At 47.9% G+C, this 20206-nt stretch overlaps 2 protein-coding genes across 9 annotated transcripts in view; one reads left to right on the top strand and one right to left on the bottom strand.

The window, feature by feature from the left end:
• Window positions 1-19863, bottom strand: part of LOC129050286 (putative GED domain-containing protein DNM1P46) — an 87967-nt gene extending 68104 nt beyond the window's left edge. Inside the window, exons 1-2 of the mRNA XM_054532155.1 lie at window positions 19731-19863; window positions 18379-18506 (exon numbers count right to left, since the gene is read on the bottom strand). Of these exons, the coding sequence (XP_054388130.1) occupies window positions 18379-18468 (90 nt within the window). The 5' untranslated portion in view covers window positions 18469-18506; window positions 19731-19863. The remainder of the gene's footprint in view (window positions 1-18378; window positions 18507-19730) is intronic.
• On the top strand, window positions 1301-15149 carry LOC129050272 (golgin subfamily A member 8M-like). 8 transcript variants are annotated; one of them, XM_054532083.2, is made up of 19 exons: window positions 1301-1595; window positions 3240-3359; window positions 4261-4320; window positions 4504-4584; window positions 5439-5477; window positions 5743-5790; window positions 5879-5963; window positions 6059-6168; window positions 7206-7292; window positions 7399-7506; window positions 7702-7789; window positions 8177-8442; window positions 10021-10096; window positions 10528-10619; window positions 10873-10935; window positions 11186-11286; window positions 11369-11469; window positions 11570-11725; window positions 11811-15149. In XM_054532083.2, exons 1-19 carry the CDS (start codon window positions 1548-1550, stop codon window positions 11984-11986), a joined length of 1905 nt encoding a protein of 634 aa, XP_054388058.1. In that variant the 5' UTR covers window positions 1301-1547; the 3' UTR covers window positions 11987-15149. The 8 variants fall into 8 exon arrangements, with proteins under 8 accessions (XP_054388058.1, XP_054388062.1, XP_054388063.1 ...); XM_054532084.2 differs by having other exon boundaries at window positions 1490-1595; window positions 11186-11268; XM_054532090.2 differs by lacking the exon at window positions 10873-10935 and adding an exon at window positions 8698-8766 and having other exon boundaries at window positions 1514-1595.
• Window positions 19864-20206: the final 343 nt, after the last annotated feature.

Here is a 20206-nt window from a genome sequence, read left to right on the forward strand (position 1 = left end):
GTCATGCCACTGCACTCCAGCGTGGGTGACAGAGCGAGACTCTGTCTGAGAAAAAAAAAAAAATGAACATGTCATCCATACTTCTAAGGTGTTGTAAAGATGTGCAAAGTTTTCACTTTTTGCATCATATTCACATGTGGCTATATGCCTTTTTCTCTTCAAAGTTTTCTTTATCTTGATTACTTATCAGAGGCTTGACTGTTTTAATCTCAGTCTTTTGAAAGAATTCTCCTTTAGTTTTATTTTTTAAATCTAGTGGTTTTTCTTTTTTACTTTTTCCTTATGTCTTAATTATTTCCCCCTTTTTGTTTGTTTTGCTTTTCCTAGTTTAGTGGATCAATGTAATTTAAATTGCTTTTTAAACAAACATGTAAGGGTATACGTTTTCGTTGGGTGCTGTTTGACTTCATTGCACAAGTTTTAAAATCTACTTTTTAATAGCTTGTACTTTCTAAATTATTTCATTGCATCTTTTGTTCACATTGCTCTTACTATTAATTTTTTATTTTAATTAATTAATGAATTTATTTATTTATTTATTGAGATAGAGTCTTGCTCTGTAGCCCAGGCTGGAGTGCAGTGGCATGATCTTGGCTCACTGCAAGCTCCACCTCGGGGGTTCATGTCATTCTCCTGCCTTAGCCTCCCAAGTAGCTGAGACTACAGGTGTCTGCCACCATGTCCGGACATTTTTGTATTTTTAGTACAGATGGGGTTTCACTGCGTTAGCCAGGATGGTCTCGATCTCCTGACCTCATGATCCACCCACCTTGGGCTCTCAAAGTCCCAGAATTACAGGCATGAGCCACTGCGCCCAGCCCAAAAGCTTTGTGTTTTTACAGATATTAGACATGTTTAAGAAAAAAAATCTTAACAAAAACGTAGGAGAATAAGAGAAACATTTTTCCAAAAAAGAGAAATCATTGTGATTATTTTATCTTATTAGAATGTTGGATAATATAGTCTGCCTCATTAATCATCAAGCATGCTATGGGTTTTCCATTTTTATAGGATCTGTATCTCAGTTAAGGTAATACTGGTAATTTTTGTACTGTAATCAAAGATGAAAACTGTAGGCCAAAATCATAGACCTTGCATAGAAGCTGGATAATGAAGACAGCTATGGAGAAAAACATAGATACACACACACGGACACACATATATATAAAGTATACACACATATATTTTTTAAAGTTTGAAAGCTTTTAAAGCAAAAGCTGGCCCCTCTTCTCTTCCAGAGTGGGAGGCCTCTCCCCTCTCTTAGAGTGGGTGGGGACAGCGGTTGCACGGGCAGCTTTCCTTGTGAGCCACAGTTCCCTCTGGACACACTGCTGTCTGGCCACACCCCCTTTCCCTTTCATCTTTCTCATTGACCAATGGGCTTGGAGCATTAAGGCCACACCCCTATTCCACATTCTACTGGGGCCCTGGTTACGCCTCCTCTGGCTCAGTCACACAGCTGCCTGGTAGGTGACTGGAGGTGTTGATTGGTGCTCACTGGGATTTCGCTGACGTGGCCCCAACCTTGCCTCCCTACCCACCCTGCGATGGCAGAAGAAACTCAACAGAACAAATTGGCGGCAGCCAAGAAAAAGGTAAAAACGCACTAGGTCATAGCCCCTCAAACCAGCCACAGATCCCCTCTGATGACAAGACCCCTGCCAGAGTCCATACAACTCCTGAAGCACACTGGACTGGGCCCCCCAACCCCGGTGCCTCTGGGCTACCCCCACCAAAGTTTTGTCAGTCAGCCCCACCCCTTCAGCAAACAGCCCAGTCCTTGCCCTCACCAATCACCCCAGGGTGAATTGGGTGGGTGACTCTTGGGGCTTCCCACTCCATTACTGGGCCTTCATCTCCTGCTGCCCCAAGCTTGATCTCCCTGGGCTCTTTGGACTCTCATCTCCAAGGATCCAGGCCCCACCCCCTTTGGTCTGGTGACTGCTGGGACTCCCTGCTGCAGACTCTGCCCTCCCCTCCTGTTGCCTCAAGGTTGACCTCCCTGGGTTCTTTGTGCTGGCATCTCCAAGGAGCTGAGTCCCAACCCTGTACTTCCCTCCCCCATCATGGAGCGGCGACTTGGACATGGTGCTGACATGGTCCCTCCCCCCACCAGGAGGAGTGGAATGTAGTGATGTCACAGTCCACCTGTAACTGTCATTACTGCAAGACTGGCCTTTGATCTTATGACCCAGTCCCCTAAGCATTCTCACCCCATTTCTGGTTCCTCTGGTCACAGCACAAATTTCCAGCTGGAAGGGGAATGGAGACTGGGACCTAGGAGCAAGCGGTTTCAGGCTGCCTCACTCCCTTACAGATGTTGATGGTGGGAAAATCCTACACTTCCCCCGTGAACTCAAAACGTTGACAGTATCTCTGGGTGGCAATGAGAGAATGGGTTTGGTTTGGTTTTCTCCCAGGCTTCTACTTTCCAGAGAGATTTTAACATTTTTTTCTGAGTTCTCCACCTCATATTCTCATTCTCCATGGTTCTGGGACCAGACTGCCCTTCAGTCAGTGGTCTCTGAAGTGAGATTCGCTCATCTTCTGTGGAATAGATCTTGGGAAACTGAACTTGACACCTTGAATCTTCCTCAAATTATCTCAACCTTGGGCACTTTGAGTGCCACAGGATAAATGTGGGACATCTTTCTGAAGCATCAGTTTCCCTTGATTCTCTTGAGATCAAGAGAAATAACATGAATGTACTTAGGGATGACAGTCACTTAGGTTTCTAAGAGCATACCAGACTTCTCTCTGAAATGAGGCTTGGGTTGTCCTCTTTCTGATAAATTCTGATTTAAGAGAAAGGCTGCCTTCTGCCATGAGGACACATTGATATAAAAGTTTGAGGGGTACTGGTGCACTTCTTCACACTAACAGATGTGTGAGGATGTATGACTCTAAACCACATGGCATACAGTTCCTGCCTACTTAATGTTTACTTCTCTACCTCTGCCTCTGGGTTTGGTCCCTGCCAGCTGCTGATTCTTGGCAAAACCTCAGAGCTTGGAGTCAGAAGACTGAGTTTCAAAGTTCCAGTATTGCCTTTTTCTTTTTTTTTTCTAGCCATGATATCAATCCCTCTCAGTCACTAAGTGAGTGTGACAACACCTTGTACTGTTGTTGGCATCATTAAATCAGATGGTGTGTAAGTGTATTTTGTAAAAACTGTAAAGGAGGATGTGGCTGTAGGGGCTGACAGTTCTCATGAGTATTACTGCTCTTCTTTCCAACAGTTAAAAGAATATTGGCAGAAAAACAGCCCTAGAGTTCCAGCAGGAGTGAACAGGAACAGGAAAACAAATGGCAGTATCCCTGAGACAGCCACTTCTGGTGGTTGCCAGTCACCTGGGGATGTGAGTCTTGGCTGGCCAGGCTTCTGGGGACAGGGGGGCCAAGGGGCAATAGAGGGTAATTTTTAAGATTGTAGATGGACTGCTGGGTACTGGTTAAGAATTCTGGCTTTAGTTGGGTGTGGTGGCCCATGCCTGTAATCCTAGAAATTTGGGAGGCCAAGGCAGGCAGATCATGAGGTCAGGAGATCCAGACCATCCTGGTTAACACGGTGAAACCCTGTCTCTACTAAAAATACAAAAAAATTAGCCAAGCATGGTGGCATGTGCCTGTAGTCCCAGCTACTCAGAAGGCTGAGGCAAGAGAATGGTGTGAACCTGGGAGGTGGAGCTTCCAGTAGCCAAGATTGTGCCACTGCACTCCAGCCTGGTGACAGAGCAAGACTCTGTCTCAAAAAAAAGAAAAAAAGGAATTCTGGGTTTGAATCCTGCCTCTCCATCTGCTCTGCTAGGGCTATGATTTAGGGCAAGATGCTTGACCTAATTGGGCCTCTCTTTTCACATCTGTATAACAGAGGTGATACTGTTTGACTTCCACTTGTGAAGCTTAAATGAGATTTGTTATTGTTGTTTTTATGTTAATCCCTAGTACATGGCCTGCTGTAAACACTCAGGACACCCAGGATATGGTCATTGCTGTTTGAGTTTCCTCATCCCCAGTCTCAAGGGGAAGCCAGGACAATGAGAACAGTCACTTGCCATCAGGAATCACTGAAAGGGCCCCAGGATGGGATGGTGGGGAGATAAGAACCATGAGAGAAGTTAGCATAAAGGAGTTATGGGACAAAGGATCCAAGACAGGCAGAAAAGAAAATGTTGCCAGTTGATGGGGAAGAAAGGAAGTCAGAGGACTCAGACACTGTGGGGGACAGAACATCTCCATATGCGCTCTCATCTCTTGTAGTCAGCAAGAGATTTCCACAGGGAAGGCCCTACATCATCTGCTACCCTGAAGGATCTGGAGGTAAGAGGCTCTGGGCACAGGTGCTGTGACCCTTCAGGTCAACCCTCCAACCTCCTCCTCCAGGTGGGACTGGGTGCCCCTCTGCCAGCTGAGACAGCCCACACACACCCCAGCCCTAATGATTATTCTCTCTACCTCTCCCCCAACTCCTCCTCCACCTCTTCCTCTCTGCATGTGCCTCAGAGCCCATGCCAAGAACTAGCAGTAGTCCTGGATTCAAGGTCCGTAAAAATCAGTCAACTGAAGAACACCATCAAAGCTTTGGTAAGAGTCCACTGGGGTCCCCTGATTCCACACTGCCAATCCTGGGCTCCAGTTTCCCCTTGGGGCCCTGAAGAAAGGGGCTGGGGGCCCCTGGTGCCCAGGACAAATAGGGAGCTGGGGTGCCCAGGCCTCACCTGGAGGGACCCCAGAGCATGCAGCATGGCTCTTCTTTTGCTGCCCTCTTTGCCAACTCTCTCCTCTCCAGACACCCGTGCTCGAGTCCTTGCTACACAAGCCCTGGGGTTGTTGCCTCTCGGGGAATTGGTAGCCTGACTGGTTATCAGGGGCCCTGTATTTCTGCCATGACTCAGTCCCTAATTTGCTCTTTGATTCTCAACAAGCCACCTCTCCTTTTTAGGCTCGTGTTTCCAGAGGAGGTAGTGAGTATCAAAGGTCTCTGTTAGCTCTTGAGTCTGAGATTTAAAGGCCCACTAGAAAGGAAACCTCAGGGCCAAGGGCTCCTGTCTGTCCTTTTCCATCCTATATCTGCTGTGAAGAACCATACCTGGCCTGTACGTGCTCAGTACATGTTTATTGAATGAACCCACTTTTCTAAATCACAAGCTGCCAGAAGGAGGGGCCTTTCTGAAACTCCGTCTCTAGAGGTTTATGTTGCTGTCCTCTCAAGAGATTCCAGATTCAGACTTTGAGTTCTGTGGCTGTGGGCAAAAGCCAACAAAGACCCAAATCCTCTGTCCTTGGGAGCTTGAGGAGAGTTTACCAGTTCGTGTTCCCATTATGTCTGAGAACTTTGCCTTGAAAATCCATTCCTGGCCCCTGCCTACCGCTTCCTGGTCTGGGGAATAGAGTTGAGGGGGCCACCCTCCATCACCTTAATTTGACTTTCCCCACAGAAACAACAGAAGAAACAAGTGGAACATCAGCTGGAAGAAGTAACGTGATTTCTTTGTTTGCTCACGAGATGACTGCAGGGTTTGGGGGGCACTCAGACATAGAGGCCCCAGTCTCGTCTCACCTACTCCCAGCCTGGGGAAGAAGGCTCACTCCTCAGATTCCACCCCATCCCCACAGGGCCCCTGATAACCTGGTCCCATGGGTGGGCCTGTCCTGGGGCATTGGTGGCATTCTGGGTGCATGTCTCTTGCTGTGCCATCTCTGCCTCTCCCTGGTGAGAGCTCTGTCTTCCTCTTCCTACAGGAAAAGAAAGCAAACAACAAGAAACAGAAAGCCGAAAGGGAGCTAGAGGTGAGTGGAGGGTGTGAAGTTTCCTCCTGTCCTCCGGAGAATGTTTCTTTCCTTCTCTTTCAGCACTTGCTTGGCTTTTCTCCCAAAGGTTCAAATCCAGACATTGAACATACAGAAAGGGAAGCTAAATACACACCTGTACCACATGAAACGTTCTCTCAGATACTTTGAAGGTGAGAATCTGGGCACCCTGTCATCCTTCAACCTGGCACTTTGACAGGTCTTCAGGGGGAGTCCTTTGGGACCCATCTCAACTCTCTCATTACAGAAGAGTCAAAGGATCTGGCTATCCACCTGCAACATTCATTGCAGCGTAAAAGAGAGTTAGAGCAGGCTCTCTCTGCTGTCACCACCACACAGAAGAAGAAGGCAAACCAGGTGAGTCCAACCACCTGCCCCATCCCCTGGGAGCCTGGCTTCACAGATGGAGGAGTGAGCCTAAAGGTCCCTTCTGCAGGATGGAGTGTCCTGCCCAGAAGGCAGCATGGCCATTTCTTGCTGCTTTTTTAAAAGGTTTTTAGTGGCAGCTTGGGGCTGAGTCAGCTGCTGTGTGTGAGTTGAGGGGCACTGTGTGGAGTGAGCACTGGACGCAGAGCTTGGAGGCCAAGTGCCTGCCCCGCCCTTACCTGGCTGTGGTCTTGGGCAAGTCCTAGGTGGGGTATTGGGTACTTGTACTGTGAAGGTACAGAAGAGTACTTCTAGTATTTTACCATTTCTATAGAAAGAGGAAATGTGTGCATGTGTGTGTTTGTGTACATACTATGATAATATACATAAAACATGTCTGCAAGCATTCATAAAAAATTCAGGAGAGAGCAACAAGTTGGCTGGGAGATACTTCCCTTCTGTACCTTCTGAGTTTTGGACTATGCGAATGTATCATCCTTTCAAAAAGTGAACAAAAGATTAATTTTCCCCTTCCTATCTGTGCCCCCATCCCCAGCAAGAAAAATGGGCTTAGAGAATTGGATAGACCTGGGTGTTTATATCCCAGCTCTGCCTAAGTGAACTCAGGCAAGCACTTAACCTCAAATACTCCATGTTTTTTCATCTATACAAAAGAGGTAATCATAGTAACTGTCTCCTATGGTGGTTGTGAGGATTAAACGGGATTGTTAGCATTGTACCTGGTGAAGCATTCCACAAAGGTTCAAACAGTGGTAATAATAACAGTAATAACAATAGCAATATTATCTGATCTCTCTGGGCCTCTGTTAGCCAGCTATAAATTCAATCTCATTCCCTGTCCCTTCCAACTTTACTGAGTTCTTTTAAAAACCAGACCACGGGCTTGGAAATGCCTTGATCTTTACTGAGCAAGTTGTATATTGGGCCTAGCCCTAGCCCTTTTAAGGGGCACTGTGTGGAATGGCCCGGGCTCACCAGATTGAAACTGGTCACTCTTCACCATCCAGTTTTCCAGCCACAGTAAAGCACGTATGGAGTGGAAGTTAGAGCACTCCATCCAGGAGCAGGCACTGCTGAAAGCGCAGGTGACACAGGTGAGGTTTTCTGAGGGATGGATGTGGAAGGAAGATGACCCCAGGTGGCCAGGAGCAGGAGAGGACCAGTGACAGCCCTTCCTAACTTCTGTGCCCATTCTTGCAGTTGAAGGAGTCATTTAAACAAGCCCAATTAGAAAGAGACGAGTGTGTGCAACATCTAAAAGGAGAGAGGGCCCGGTGGCAGCAGAGGATGAGAAAAATGTCGCAGGAGGTGAGATCTGACCCTTCAGCACCCCCACCTTAGATAGGTCACTGGATCTTTCTGGGCATCTTTAAAATGGCAATAGTACAGCCAGAGGTGGTCATGGGTCTGGGCTTTGTGGAGGTGGGGGCAGAGAGCGAGATGGCAGCCTGTCCAGCCACCAGCCCCTCTCTCCAGGGCCCTTTCCCCTTGTGCTTTCGGCAGGTTTGCACATTAAAGAATGAAAAGAAGAATGATATGCGTCGGATAGAGAAGCTGGAGAGGAGCTTGTCCAAACTGAAAAACCAGATGGGTAAGATGGGGCTGGCATGACCTGGGAGCAGGATTGGCATCAGAGGGCTGTGAGGGTGGCTTAGAATGCCCCAGGGAGGTAGGTGGATGCAAGGGCTTTGAGGCAGAGGGAAAGAAGTCTGTGCCAGGAGATGGCAAGTCTTGTCATCTCAATAAGTCTCAGTGTCTCAGTGTCCCCATCAGCAAGGAGGGCCCACTGTCAGTCACCCGCAGTGCTCTTTTTTTGAAACTGGTTTGGAAGACTGGCTACCATCCCGGTGCGTGGAATCATAAGCAGTGAGGCCAAGTTTGGGGAGTCTGAGAGGAGCTGTGCACCAAGAGGAGGGTTTTTGTTTTGTTTTGTTTTTTTGAGAATCCAGAGGCCCTTATTATCTGCTTCCTTTCTCAGCTGAACCCCTGCCCCCAGAGCCCCCAGAGCCCCCAGCAATGTCCTCCAAGGTGGAGCTGCAGCACCTGAGGAAGGAACTAGAGAGAGTGGCAGGAGAGCTCCAGGCCCAAGTCAAAAACAATCAGCGCATAAGCCTCCTGAACCGGGGACAAGAAGAGAGGATTCAGGTGCAGGAAGAGAGGCTTCGGAAGCAGGAGGAGAGGCTTGAGGAGCAGCAGGAGAGGCTTCAGCAGCTGGCCAAGCCACAGAGCATCTTTGAGGAGCTGGTGCGTTGCCCCACCGGGGGAGCCTGCCCTCCTCCCTAGCCCTCCGGGCCTTTGTTTCCCCACCTCTAAAATGGGGCAGTGTAGCCCTCATGTGAAATGTTACTTCTAAGGGCACCTGTGAGCCAGGTGGCTGTGGGAAAGAGGGGATGATTTTTCTAACCTGCCTCCACCCTTCCTGGTGCCATGGGAGGCAGACACCAAGTTCTGGGGTTTCCAGCTGCAGTGGGTGGCTGCTGATTGCTTCTCTATGTCCAGAACAATGAGCACAAGAGCGCACTGCAGTTGAAGCAGCAAGTAAAGGAGCTACAGGAGAAGCTTGGTGAGGTGAAGGAGAAAGAAACCTCCACCCCATCCAAGAAGGGCTGTGAGGCGGGCAGCAGCCTCTGGGGAGGGGAGGTGCCAAGCCAGGGGCAGCTCCAGCCTGGGGGCAGGTGACCCCAGCACTCTCCAGAGCAGTACTGTGACTGTTTCTTGCTTCCTGCCCTCTGACTTTTAGAGGTGGGTAGCCCTGGGCTCCTCTCAGGTCTGGACATCATCATCCCAGCTAGAGGCATGGAGCCCCCAATCACAGGGGAAGAGACGGTGGTATAACAGGCTCCTTATGCCAGGTGCAGTGGCTCATGCCTATAATCCCAGCACTTTGGGAGACTGAGGCAGGAGAATCACTTGAGGTCGGGAGTTTGAGATCAGCCTGGCCAACATGGTAAAACCTCATGTCTACTAAAATTACAAAAAAATAAAATAAATATTAGCAGGGCATTGTGGCACATGCCTGTAATTCCACCTACTCAGGAGGCTGAGGCATGAGAATCGCTTGAGCTCAGGGGGTGGAGGTTGCAGTGAGCTGAGATTGCACCACTGCACTCCAGCCTGGGCCACAGAGTGACACTCTTGTCTCAAAACAAAACAAAAAGACTCCTTAGATTAAAACTGGATTCCAGCCTGGTTCCACTGGAATGGTTCACCATTCAAGTACTTTTCATCTCAAAGTCTGTTTCTTTAACTTCAAAGGGAAGTTAGCATTTTCCTTACAGAGGTGCTGAGGATTAAATGAGAAGAGGGTATGAGATTTGAGGCTGGGGAAGGAGGCATGGGGTTCTAGGAAAGGGAGGCAGTCACTTAGGCCTGGAGCAAGGGGCCAGGGGCCTGGGCAGGTGACAGAGCCCCACAGTGCCCTCGCTACCCCACTAATGGGCCCAGAATCTGGAAACCAGCCACCACGTGCTCTCACGCCCAGGATCTTCCTGCAGGTGGAGCTGAAGAGCCAAGAGGCTCAGAGTCTGCAGCAGCAGCCAGACCATTACCTGGGTCACCTGCAGCAGTACGTGGCCACCTATCAGCAGCAGGTGGCCGCCTATCAGCAGCTGACCTCTGAGAAGGAGGCGCTGCCCAGGCAGTGACTGCAGCAGACCCAGCTCATGAACCAGCTGCAGCAGCAGGAAGCTTGGGGCAAAGCGGTGGCCGAGATGGCCTGCCAAATGTTGCAGGAGACCCAGGGGAGGGAGCTGTGGAGGACAGGGCCGTGAAGGGGATGACCTGGCAAACTCCATCCCTTCTCACTCTTTCCTGTCCCCTTAGGAGCACCTGGAAGCTACCAGCCAGCAGAACCAGCAGCTAACAACCCAGCTGAGCCTCATGGCTCTCCCTGGGGAAGGTACGGGAGACCGCTCAGAGGAAGAGGAGAGAGCCCCAGGAGGAAGGGGGGACTGTTAGCAGCATAGGATTGAGGAGTTGGAAGAGACCTTTAGAACAGCTGGTCATTATGCCGACCGGGTGCCTGCACTAAGTTCGGCATCAGTGTGTTGACCTCCTGTGAGCAGGGGGCCACCAAGTTGCCTAAGGATGGCTGAACTGGCCCAGGTCAGAAAGAGAGCAGGTCAGAACTCCCACATCGACCAGTAGTGGGAGTGTGCCTGGGTGGAATAGCAAGATTTTGATTCTTAAAAGTACAAATAAAGAAGAGCAGCTCATTCCTCTCTGGGAAGGGGCTGGCTCAGGGTTACACAGTGAGGGTGGAGGCAGAGGTGGGCCCACAGTACCTCCCTTGTTGGGTTGTCTGAAGACCCCTCTGGCCACCCCCCACAGGAGATGGAGGAGGACATCTGGACAGTGAGGAGGAGGAGGCACCTCGGCCCATGCCAAGCATCTCAGAGGACCTGGAGGGCAGGGAGGCCATGGTGAGCCTGACTCCCCCTGCACCCATTTTGCCACCTTCCTCTGTGGTCCCTCCAAGACCCCTTTATGCTCTTAGTTTCCCTGCATTCTGGTTTCTCTGGACCCTCACCCCTTCTGGGAGCCAGTGGTCAGACACCATTTCACCCGTAACAAATGTGTACTCTCTGAGGCCCCAAGGGAAGGGGCTGCACTCCACCTCTCTGCCCCATTTGCTGTGTGTATGCCCCTACAAGAATGCTCATGTCTTGCCCTCAGGTGGCGATTTTCAAGTCCGCTGGAGCCAGTGTCCAGGAGGAGCAAGCAGGGTTACAAGAGCAGGTGAAAAAGCAGAGGGTGTGCTGCCAGTGCCTGGCTCACCCGGTGGCCCCTGCCCTGAAGGAGCCAGAGGCAGTGGTCCCAGCCCCAGGGACTGGGGGCAAGTCTGTGAGTGGGGAGACCCACTGGGCCCTGCAGGAAGTCATGGAGAAGCTGGCCCATGCCAGGACTCACCTCCACCTTCTCCATGACTTGAAAATGCCACCTGAGGGCAGGTCGCTGCCGAGATGTGACCGCAATATTTTGGCTCCAGAGCGGCTTTATGGACCACCTGGAGGAGAAGGCAGACCTGAGTGAGCTGGTGAACAAACAAGAACTTCGCTTCATCCACTACTGGCGAGAGAGATGCCATCAGTGAGTGGGAGGCCAGGGCACCACAGGGGGAGCTGCAGGGCCGTCAGAGGGACCCCAGCATCTGAGCCCTGTCTTCTTGCAGGAAAATCCATCACGTTTTAACAGAGCCAGGGGGCAGTGCCAAAGATGCGGCACTGGGAGGAGGACATCATCAGGCTGGCCCAGGACAGGGAGGAGATGAAGGTAGGGTGTGCAACATCTCTGTGGGGGTGGGGGTGGGGGTGGGGTGGGTGTGAGGGTGGGTGCAGGCAGCGGCATGACAGCTGAGCACCCCTCCCTCCAGGTGAAGCTGCTGGAGCTGCAGCAGATGGTATTGCGGCTTATAGCAACTACAACAATGGTCACAGAAAATTCCTGGCTGCTGCCCAGAACCCTGCTGATGAGCCCGGTCCAGGAGCCCCAGCCCCCCAGGAACTTGGGGCTGCAGACAAGCAGGGTGGTGAGTAGAGCCCTCAGGCGGGGTGGGCAGGCAGGAAGAGGGGTTCTCCCACTGTGCTCAGATCCCCGCCTCCCTCTCTCCAAAGATCTTTGTGAAGTGAGCCTCACCTCCTCTGCTCAAGGAGAGGCCAGGGAGGGTCCTCTCTATGACAACCCTACCACACAGCCAATCGTGCAGGACCACCAGGAGCACCCAGGCTTGGGCAGCAACTGCTGTGTGCCATTCTTTTGCTGGGCTTGGCTGCTGAGAAGAAGGAGATAAACATCACTGTCATCAAAGAGCTGCTCAAGAAATTTTTAAATAAGAAACCAAGTTATGGGGTTAATCTCCTACACAATTCATTTACTTCATTTGAATGTTAGAGTCACTCATGATTATTTGTGTTTCTAATTTATAGTTTAAGTTTATTTGTAAAAAGTTAAAAGAGAGTGGGTCTCTGTGGCTCTCACTGATGTTCACTCTGGCATCCTTTAGCATTTTTCTTTTTTAATTTCATAATTGTAGGTCATTAGCATGCATATCGAGTTTGCCCTTATGTGGTGGGAGTTCAAACACACAAAGACCCACTCTTTGCAGAAAATTGTTCTCGTTGGTTTGGAATAGGCTGCCATGCTTCTTTAATGTTATTGCAGCATGTATATTCACTACAGAATTGAGACAAAATTTGCCTATGTTCTACTGTTGTTTGATCTAATCTTAATCACAGTGAGCTCTTCATTAGCTCAATATGTAGTTTGCCCCCAAGTGTGCACTGTTTATTACTTTGTAATATGCCACTATGAGTACTGACATTTAGAGTTGTTTAAAGGCCGAGAACTGGAAACAGCCTTTCCTCCATTTTCTGTGTGTTGGTGATGGGAGTAATAACCTTTTGGGGGAGCTTTTTAAATCTCACAGAAGAGGAAAGTGGCCTCCTCTGGCAGGTATGTGCAGGACAGAGTGTGTTTCATCTGTTCCAGTGCCAAGAATTAGCGCTGTATTATGGTGGTTCCCTTAGGATTTGTATGTGCTCTGGGCTCATGAAGATATTGCATCAGGAGCTGCAGCAGTTGTACTCTTTTTTGATGACCTAAAAAGGGCTTATTTCTGAGGAATGAAAGGTTCCCATCGTTGACTGTGGATGTGGAAAACCTTTCCTAGCTTAGAGCATTTGTGTCTACAATACATTTTAAAGTCAGAGTTCATGTTACCTGTTTTATCACATGACTACATGCCTCAGTTCACAAAAGGGCGCTGGTTGGCATTCTTCTTAATGTATTTAGTGACGATCATAAGAAATCCTTTACGAGTTCAAATGTCCCTGGAACAGGTATACAGGCTCTAGTCAAGAATGAATTAGAGTGAAGGAAAGCTGTGTGGTGCCTGGCATTCCTATTTGTTTATGGAGCTTCTTTGAGGCTTGAAGATTGATTTTACCATCTAGACGTCTCTGGCTAATACCTATTCTTCAACCACCTTGGTTACTCTGACATAGGAATTTACTTCTTTTCCTTAAGTGGAAAACACTTTAAAAAATAATAGAAACATTATTATAAACTAATATATGTGAGAGTGCTTAGTTGAAACAAAAAGGAATTTTAGTACACAGTATTATAGTATGTTTGAAAATCAAGGAGAAGTTTATGAAACTTAAAATGTTTCCAAACTGCAGTGCAATCTACTGTTTGTGAATGTCAATGTATTATCAGGAAACGTGTCTATACCGTCACACAGTTATATTTTCTCACAGACTTCTTTACAAAGAGTGAAATATGTTTTTGTACCTCTCTGTTTCAGTCAGGGACATATTTAGTGCAATATTCATGTGATCGTGCCTACGCATGATGAATGAATGCATTTCAGTCATATATTGCCTAAATCATAACTTGATGCTTGGGAAAACTTCATGAAGTTTTAATGTCTGTATTCCAGAACACATCACATTATTAGGATGTAGGGAGATATGTATGTGTGCTTCCTGGTGTGGGGATTTCTAGTTACTAGACCATCTCCATATTTAGCATTTGGCATCCTCATGATACTTCTATGACATTAACAGGAGAGCAGCAATACGATTTTACCGATGGAATAACAGATTTGCCGGCATTCACTGAAAGAGGGCAAATATTCGGTCCTTGTGACTTCAACTGACTCTTCCAAATTTTATGAATGTATCAATGTATTAGATAAACCCAGTTTCAGAATGATAAAGAAAAAATGTTAGACCAAATAATGTGGCTAATTAACAGTGGTACGATTTCTAGCCCGTGGGTTTAAAATGCACTTAAAGTCCTGTTCTTGCCTTTTATTTTCTGAACTTGCTGCTTTTGCATTCTTTGTGTTCAGTTTAAAGACAGTTACTTTAAGAGCATTTTAAACCCATGTGCTAGAAATCGGACCACTGTTAATTAGCCACATTATTTGGTCTAACATTTTTTCTTTTATCATTCTGAAACTGGGTTTATCTAATACATTGATAAATTATTTCAAAGATACTTTTATCATTGAAATCACTTCACTTTACCCTGATAAACATCAGTGACTACGAATGACCTTCAGATAGCGTTTAGCATCTGTAACCAATCTGACAATAATGTGTTCATCAGGTGCCTATGGATTAAATCACACACTGGCATATTTAAGCTGAAGGTCAGTCTGGAAAATAAATTTACTATATTGACTGAAATACCACTCTTTGTGTAGGTATTTGTCATATATTTAAGAAAAAGCTAAAAAGAATGGAAACTGTATGACAATAACTTAAGTCTTTCTTCAAAGTGCATGCCGTCTTTTGCGATACCCCATTCAGCCAAGTATTTGTGCTCTTCCTCATTCAGTATAAGGCAGCTTTCAGTTTGCTTAGAAGGCAACATTGGAATGTTAGAGTTCATCAGAAACATAGAATTTTAAAATGTGAGTCCCGCTGAATACATTTGAGTTTCTGTAGGAAGAACCAGAACACCTGAAGATTGCAGTATATAATAATCATTTTAAAAGTATTTGATTAAACCTGATAGATTTTCCAGAAATGAAAAAATATCAGCTCTAAAACCAAAGCTGATTTTTAGAAAATTTGAAAATGTAAATCAGCCCTATCCATAATATATTTTCTGTAAAACTTTATCTTGAAGAGTCATTTTAAAATAACATAACTATTAAAAAATGTAACTGCTATCTTAATGTTCTGAAATAATTTAAAACATTTTAAAATATGAATACTGTAGTGTAAAAGAAAGAAACGGTGGGAAGGAAAAGCAGAGAATGAAATGGCAATTCCAGTCCAAAGCTTTATTTGCCAAGTTTTCTTAGAATGAATTTTACCAATTTATGAATTCTTGTGAACAGAATGTGTCATGGAAATACTGAAAGATTTTTCCCTAGAGAGGCATTATTGACTGCTGGTGTGATGCTACTGTAATGTAATAAATCATTAAATTGTTTCAAAGTATTGTTTTTGCCTTAAAATTTTATTTTGCGTTTCTTGAAAACTATAGCATTAAAGGTATTGATACGTGCAACTGCTGGGCATGCTTCACATGAGATAATATGTTTCATTTTTTCACAAAATTGTAACATAACTATGCAAGTGTTTATTGAAAGAACACAAAATAAAAAAGTTATGGGATTAGAAAAAATTATGAGGTTAAAAAGTTATGGGATAAAAAATGTACAAAAGTTGTGGGAAAAAAAGTAGAAAAAATTTTTATGAAAAGTTACAAAAAAAGTTATGAAAAAGAAGTTATGGGATTTTTTTTTAAAAGTCATGGAAAAAAAATAAAAATTATAAGCAGGCCCCTGTTAGCAAAGCCTGGAGAAGTGGGGCTGGAGTCTCCACCGCCACCATGTCCCTACCACCCCTTCCCAGGCACCCCTTTACAATTACGGTAGCAGGACAAGACCTCTGTCTAATGGGGAAAGACAAACAGACCCTTTGCCACCTTGACCAAGGCTGAGTCCCTAAATTTCTGGGTGATGATGATTGTTATTTAAGAGCCAGAGGCTGGTGGAGTTGGTTTGTTTGGAGGAGGCCTGATGGCCCCCTTACTCTCACCATAGCAACTTTTCCCTCAGGGGGGCTCCCTTCTTATTCAGAGAGGCAGGACAGTGGGGCTAACTGTGGACCAGGCGAGGGCACGGGCTGCTGGGGTGGCCCCCCTTCCCCAGTGTACATATTGTGTCTGTGTAAGGTTTTGTATATTCCAGAGGGTAGGGCCGCCCCGTATCATACCTAGCTGAGGTTGGAGCTGGCACATGGGGAGGAGGTTCTAATAATTATTTGTGGCTGGGAAACTTATTTATTGCTAGTATAGGACAGAGGAAGGGGGCGGGGATGGGGTCATGGCTCCCTGGTCATGCGACTCCTGTTTATTTTGCTTTTTATTTTGGACAAAACGGATTTAGCCATACTGCTCGGCCTGGTGTGTTCCCGTTTCCCTCACTGGGTCCTGGAGTTTGTGCCACCAAACAAGGAGCCCCAGTGTCTTGAACATGTCCAGCTAGGCTGTTGGGGACCTTCCAGGCATGTTACCTGTATGCTGCCTGGTGGCACCTGGGGGATTCCATGGGGACTGCCATGGAGCCTATGGGGTGCAGTCCAGCCCTGACAGCCAACAGGCCTAGAAGCCTGATGCAGCGGTGGCCGGGAAGACAGGTACCAGCACCTAAGGGCACTGACTTCCACCCACCCCAGGCATCTTCCGTTCTGTCCCCTTGCCTCCCTCTCCAGTCTGCACCTGGTGGCCTCTTCTGCAATGAGCCGAGATCGTGCCACTGCACTCTAGCCTGGGCGGACCCTGTCGAAAAAAAAAAAAAAGGAACTGCTGCCTCCTGCTGCTGAGAGCATACACTGGTATGACCAGCTTAGAAAACAGTTTGGCTCCATCTCATAAGGTTGAATATTCACACTCCTCCCAGCCCGGCAACTCTACTCTACATCCAAGACAAATTCTTGCCTATATAAAACAGGGGATGTGGACAAGGCATGCAGCTCTGTTCAAAATAGCAAACATTTATTGCCCATCAACTGGAGGGTAGCTGACTAAATTGTGCTTTTTCTTCCCTTTGATTTCCTGTAGTCTTATGATGCAAGTGGCTTTCCCATGGCTAGCTTGGGGAGGGGGATACTCTTGGCAATCGAGTCTGGGTTGGCAGTCCTGCTTAGCCCTAGGGCAATCGGTGCCGCCCAAAACAAGAATAAACAGAACAAGTTACCAGGTGGAGCCAATGCCTTGGGTCCCTGGAGGTACAGACTTGTACCTGTAGGGAATAGCCATCATATACATCAGCCTTTTCAAATGCTTTTGTCACTGGGCTGAGTCCAAAGGACATCCTCTCCCAAAACATTACAAAGTTTATTTGGGCTACCATTTATCCAGCATTTATCATGTGCCTGAGCATGTACTAGTGTACTAATTGCATGCATTATTTTATTTATTTATTTATTTACTTACTTACTTACTTATTCATTTATTTGAGATAGGGTCCCTTTCTGTTGCCTGGGCTGGAGTGCAGTGGTGTGATCACGGCTCACTGCAGCCTCAAACTCCTGGGCTCAATTGGTCTCACCTCAGCCCCCCGAGTAGCTGGGACTACAGGCATAAGTCACCAAGTGCAGCTAATTTTTAAATAAACATCTTTAAATAAACATTTTAAATAAATGAGGTTTGACTTTGTTGCCCAGGCTAGTCTTGAACTCCCGGCTTCAAGCCAGCCTCCTCCTTCTTCCTTTTTGTTGCATTTAATCTTCACCATCACCCGATAAGAGTGCCTGGGTGTAGGTGCTCCACACGGTAACAATGGAGCAACCTCCTCTCATAGGTGACAACGAGATTCAGTTTAGTCAAACAACTTCTCAAAGGTCACACAGTTGGAGGGTGGCTGAGCCAAGATGAAGACCTAGGACTCTAAAGCTGTTGTGCCAGTAAATGACAAAAATCTCTGCGGGTTCAGGATAGCTTCCTCCCAAGAAATCTTTCTCCAAAGATTCTAAAAACAATCATAGATCCATCTTTCATAAAGCAAACAAAACTAGCAGCCCCTTCATTTTAGGGTGGGGAGTGGGGGGAGGATAAAGGCTAGCTAAGCTCCAGGGCATCCCATTTTAATCCTACGTATTTATAAGGCAACTGCCAGCACAGCACCCCGAACCTAAAGAACCCTGCACAGCTGTCTCTGTGGGGCATGGCGTGTCCATGGATGTAAAGATTTTCCAATGTGTGCTTACAGGCCAGTGGCATCATCCTCAGTCACAGGTTAAAGGGCAGCTAGGCCTGGCCTGCTAGGCACCACCATGAGAATCTGCCGAGCTTTCCAACTAGTTTACCTGTTGGTTGCAGTGACAGACGCCCTGAAAAGAAGGGGTGTGGGTGGGAAGAGTTCTGATTTGAGGTCCCCTGATCCGGGCACGATCTCTTTTCCCAGTCGCAGGAATCAGGGGACTCCATCTGTAAACACGGGCTGAAGCTATGTCCCCCAGCCCCCTCTTTCAACCAGGCGTCACCCTCTGCTTCTCTTCCATAGACAGCCTAGAGCTGCCAGCATTCCCTTAGGATCTGTGCCCTCAGGCCTGGCTTAATTTTTTCCTCTCCAAAGAGCCATCTGTAGGGCCAGAGCCCGGCAAAGCCTAACTCATTACTGGATGCCAGTTCCTTTGCCTGACTTTCAGTGATTCCTACCTTACTCTGGGGTTTTATGTTTCTCGTCTCAACGCGAACATTTCTCATTCCTCCACAAGTTGAATTGCTCACTCCAGCCAACTGAAGCATGCTTTTCTTGACAGTTAGCTTGAGGCACACGGTTGGTGCTTAAAAAAAAAAAAAGCATTATGTCAATTTCATTCATCAACAAAAGTGATGGCTCCACTGCAAAGTTGATAGTGCTTGCACCTCTGAGTTCAAGAGCCTTCTAGACAAAGGGCTCTCAGCTGAAACATGAGCATGCACACATATGCCTCTCTCTCGGTCTGATGAGATAATTTGGATACGTGGTTGTTATCCTTGAGCATTTTCCTGCCTCATTAATGCACGTGTAGCCAACACAATAATAATCATAGCTAATAACGGCTAAGGCTGAGGACTTTCCTTAGCCAGGTAGTGGCTTTACAACTTTAAAGTTTTCACTAGACTCTCATTGAATCATTTCTCTTTTTCAGATCAAGAAACTGAGACTTACTATCACATTTGGGATTAAGTTAAAACAAAAAAAGAAACTGGGGCTTAAAGTTGTCAAGTATTTCACAGCCAGCAAGTGCCTAAGTTGGAACTTGAACCCAGGCAGTCTAGCCCTGGGATCCTGTGTCCTTACCCACTCTCCAGTGTTGGCTACGCAAAACTAAAGTGTACACATTTTCAACTATAGTTTAAATGCGTGACATATTTTTCACTATATTTTATGTAGGTGACTTTCAGTTTGGGGGTATTCTACTTACACAATCTATTAAGCTGGATATTAACTGAGAACAAAAAGAAACTAATGCACTCTGAAAAACATAAAACATGCGCAACATGATGTCACTGCAAAAGACAAATCAACACATAGCCTTCTTGTGACTGTATTTTGCTGACCGTCCACGAGTTAATCATCTGCCTGAACTCAGCAGTGCTCTGTTCCCTTGGGACACACACACACACACACACACACACACACACACACACACACACACACACACACACAGAGTGGCTGTGCCGCCCTGAGCCTCCAGTTGGCGAGTGTGAGGAAGGGACCAGATGGGTCGGGCAGAAAGGTGCTGGGTCAAGGGAGGAGGCGGCAGCCGGGAGCGCGCGCACGCTCTGGACTCGTGCACCCGCCGAAACTGGTGCGCGCAGGGCCCGCCTGGTTGAGGCCTGAGGGGTGAGGGTGACGGGGGCGGGGTAGGGGCAGCCCTTTCCCAGGCGGTAGTGGGGGCAGTGGTTATGTTGCCCTTTGAAGCTGCGGCTTGACAGGAGCCGCGCCTCCTGTGGGTGGAGTCCGTTACAAACGGAGCAGCCCCGCAGGCCACCACACAGCTCCCGCCAAGGCTTCCGGGCACCTTGCCATTTTCCAGCCACGCTCCCACAAGGGTCCAGGCGGCAGGCAGAGGCAGAGTCGCGAAAGCTCGGCTGGGCGGCCCCGCGGGGTACTCGCCGCCGTGACAGCGGCTCCGGACAGGCTCCCCTTCGCGCCCCTCCCGCCGTACATGAGTGGAAGATGTCCGTGTCAGGGTTCAAGGCCAAAGTGAAGTTTCTGGGTCTATCTTCCACAAGAACCAGGAGCCGCAGCCCCCGCTCACGCTCCACTGCAACATGACTGTGAGGCGCCCGGCGGCGGCCTCGCGGGGCAGGGCGAGGGCAGAGAGGGGGCGCCGGGAGTCCCAGGGCAAAGGGGAGCCGTCCCCAGAGAGGCCCCACTTCCCCGCCCCTTTCTTCCGCGACTGGCCCGGCCCCGGCCGGGACTGCGGGAGGCTTGGGTGGGAGGAGACGGAGGGCGCGTCTCTCCGACTCCTCGCGTGGGGTAGGCTTGGGGGCT

The sequence above is a fragment of the Pongo abelii genome, chromosome 16, assembly GCF_028885655.2.
Source record: "Pongo abelii isolate AG06213 chromosome 16, NHGRI_mPonAbe1-v2.0_pri, whole genome shotgun sequence".
NCBI lineage: Eukaryota > Metazoa > Chordata > Mammalia > Primates > Hominidae > Pongo > Pongo abelii.

Excerpts from the sequence above, each read along its gene's own strand:
- LOC129050272 (XM_054532090.2), top strand. The coding sequence starts at position 1,548 with ATGGCAGAAGAAACTCAACAGAACAAATTGGCGGCAGCCAAGAAAAAG. Across the intron at positions 3,360-4,260 it reads GTTGCCAGTCACCTGGGGAT|TCAGCAAGAGATTTCCACAG; the intron begins GTGAGTCTTGGC and ends CATCTCTTGTAG. Across the intron at positions 11,726-11,810 it reads GGCTGCAGACAAGCAGGGTG|ATCTTTGTGAAGTGAGCCTC; the intron begins GTGAGTAGAGCC and ends CTCTCTCCAAAG.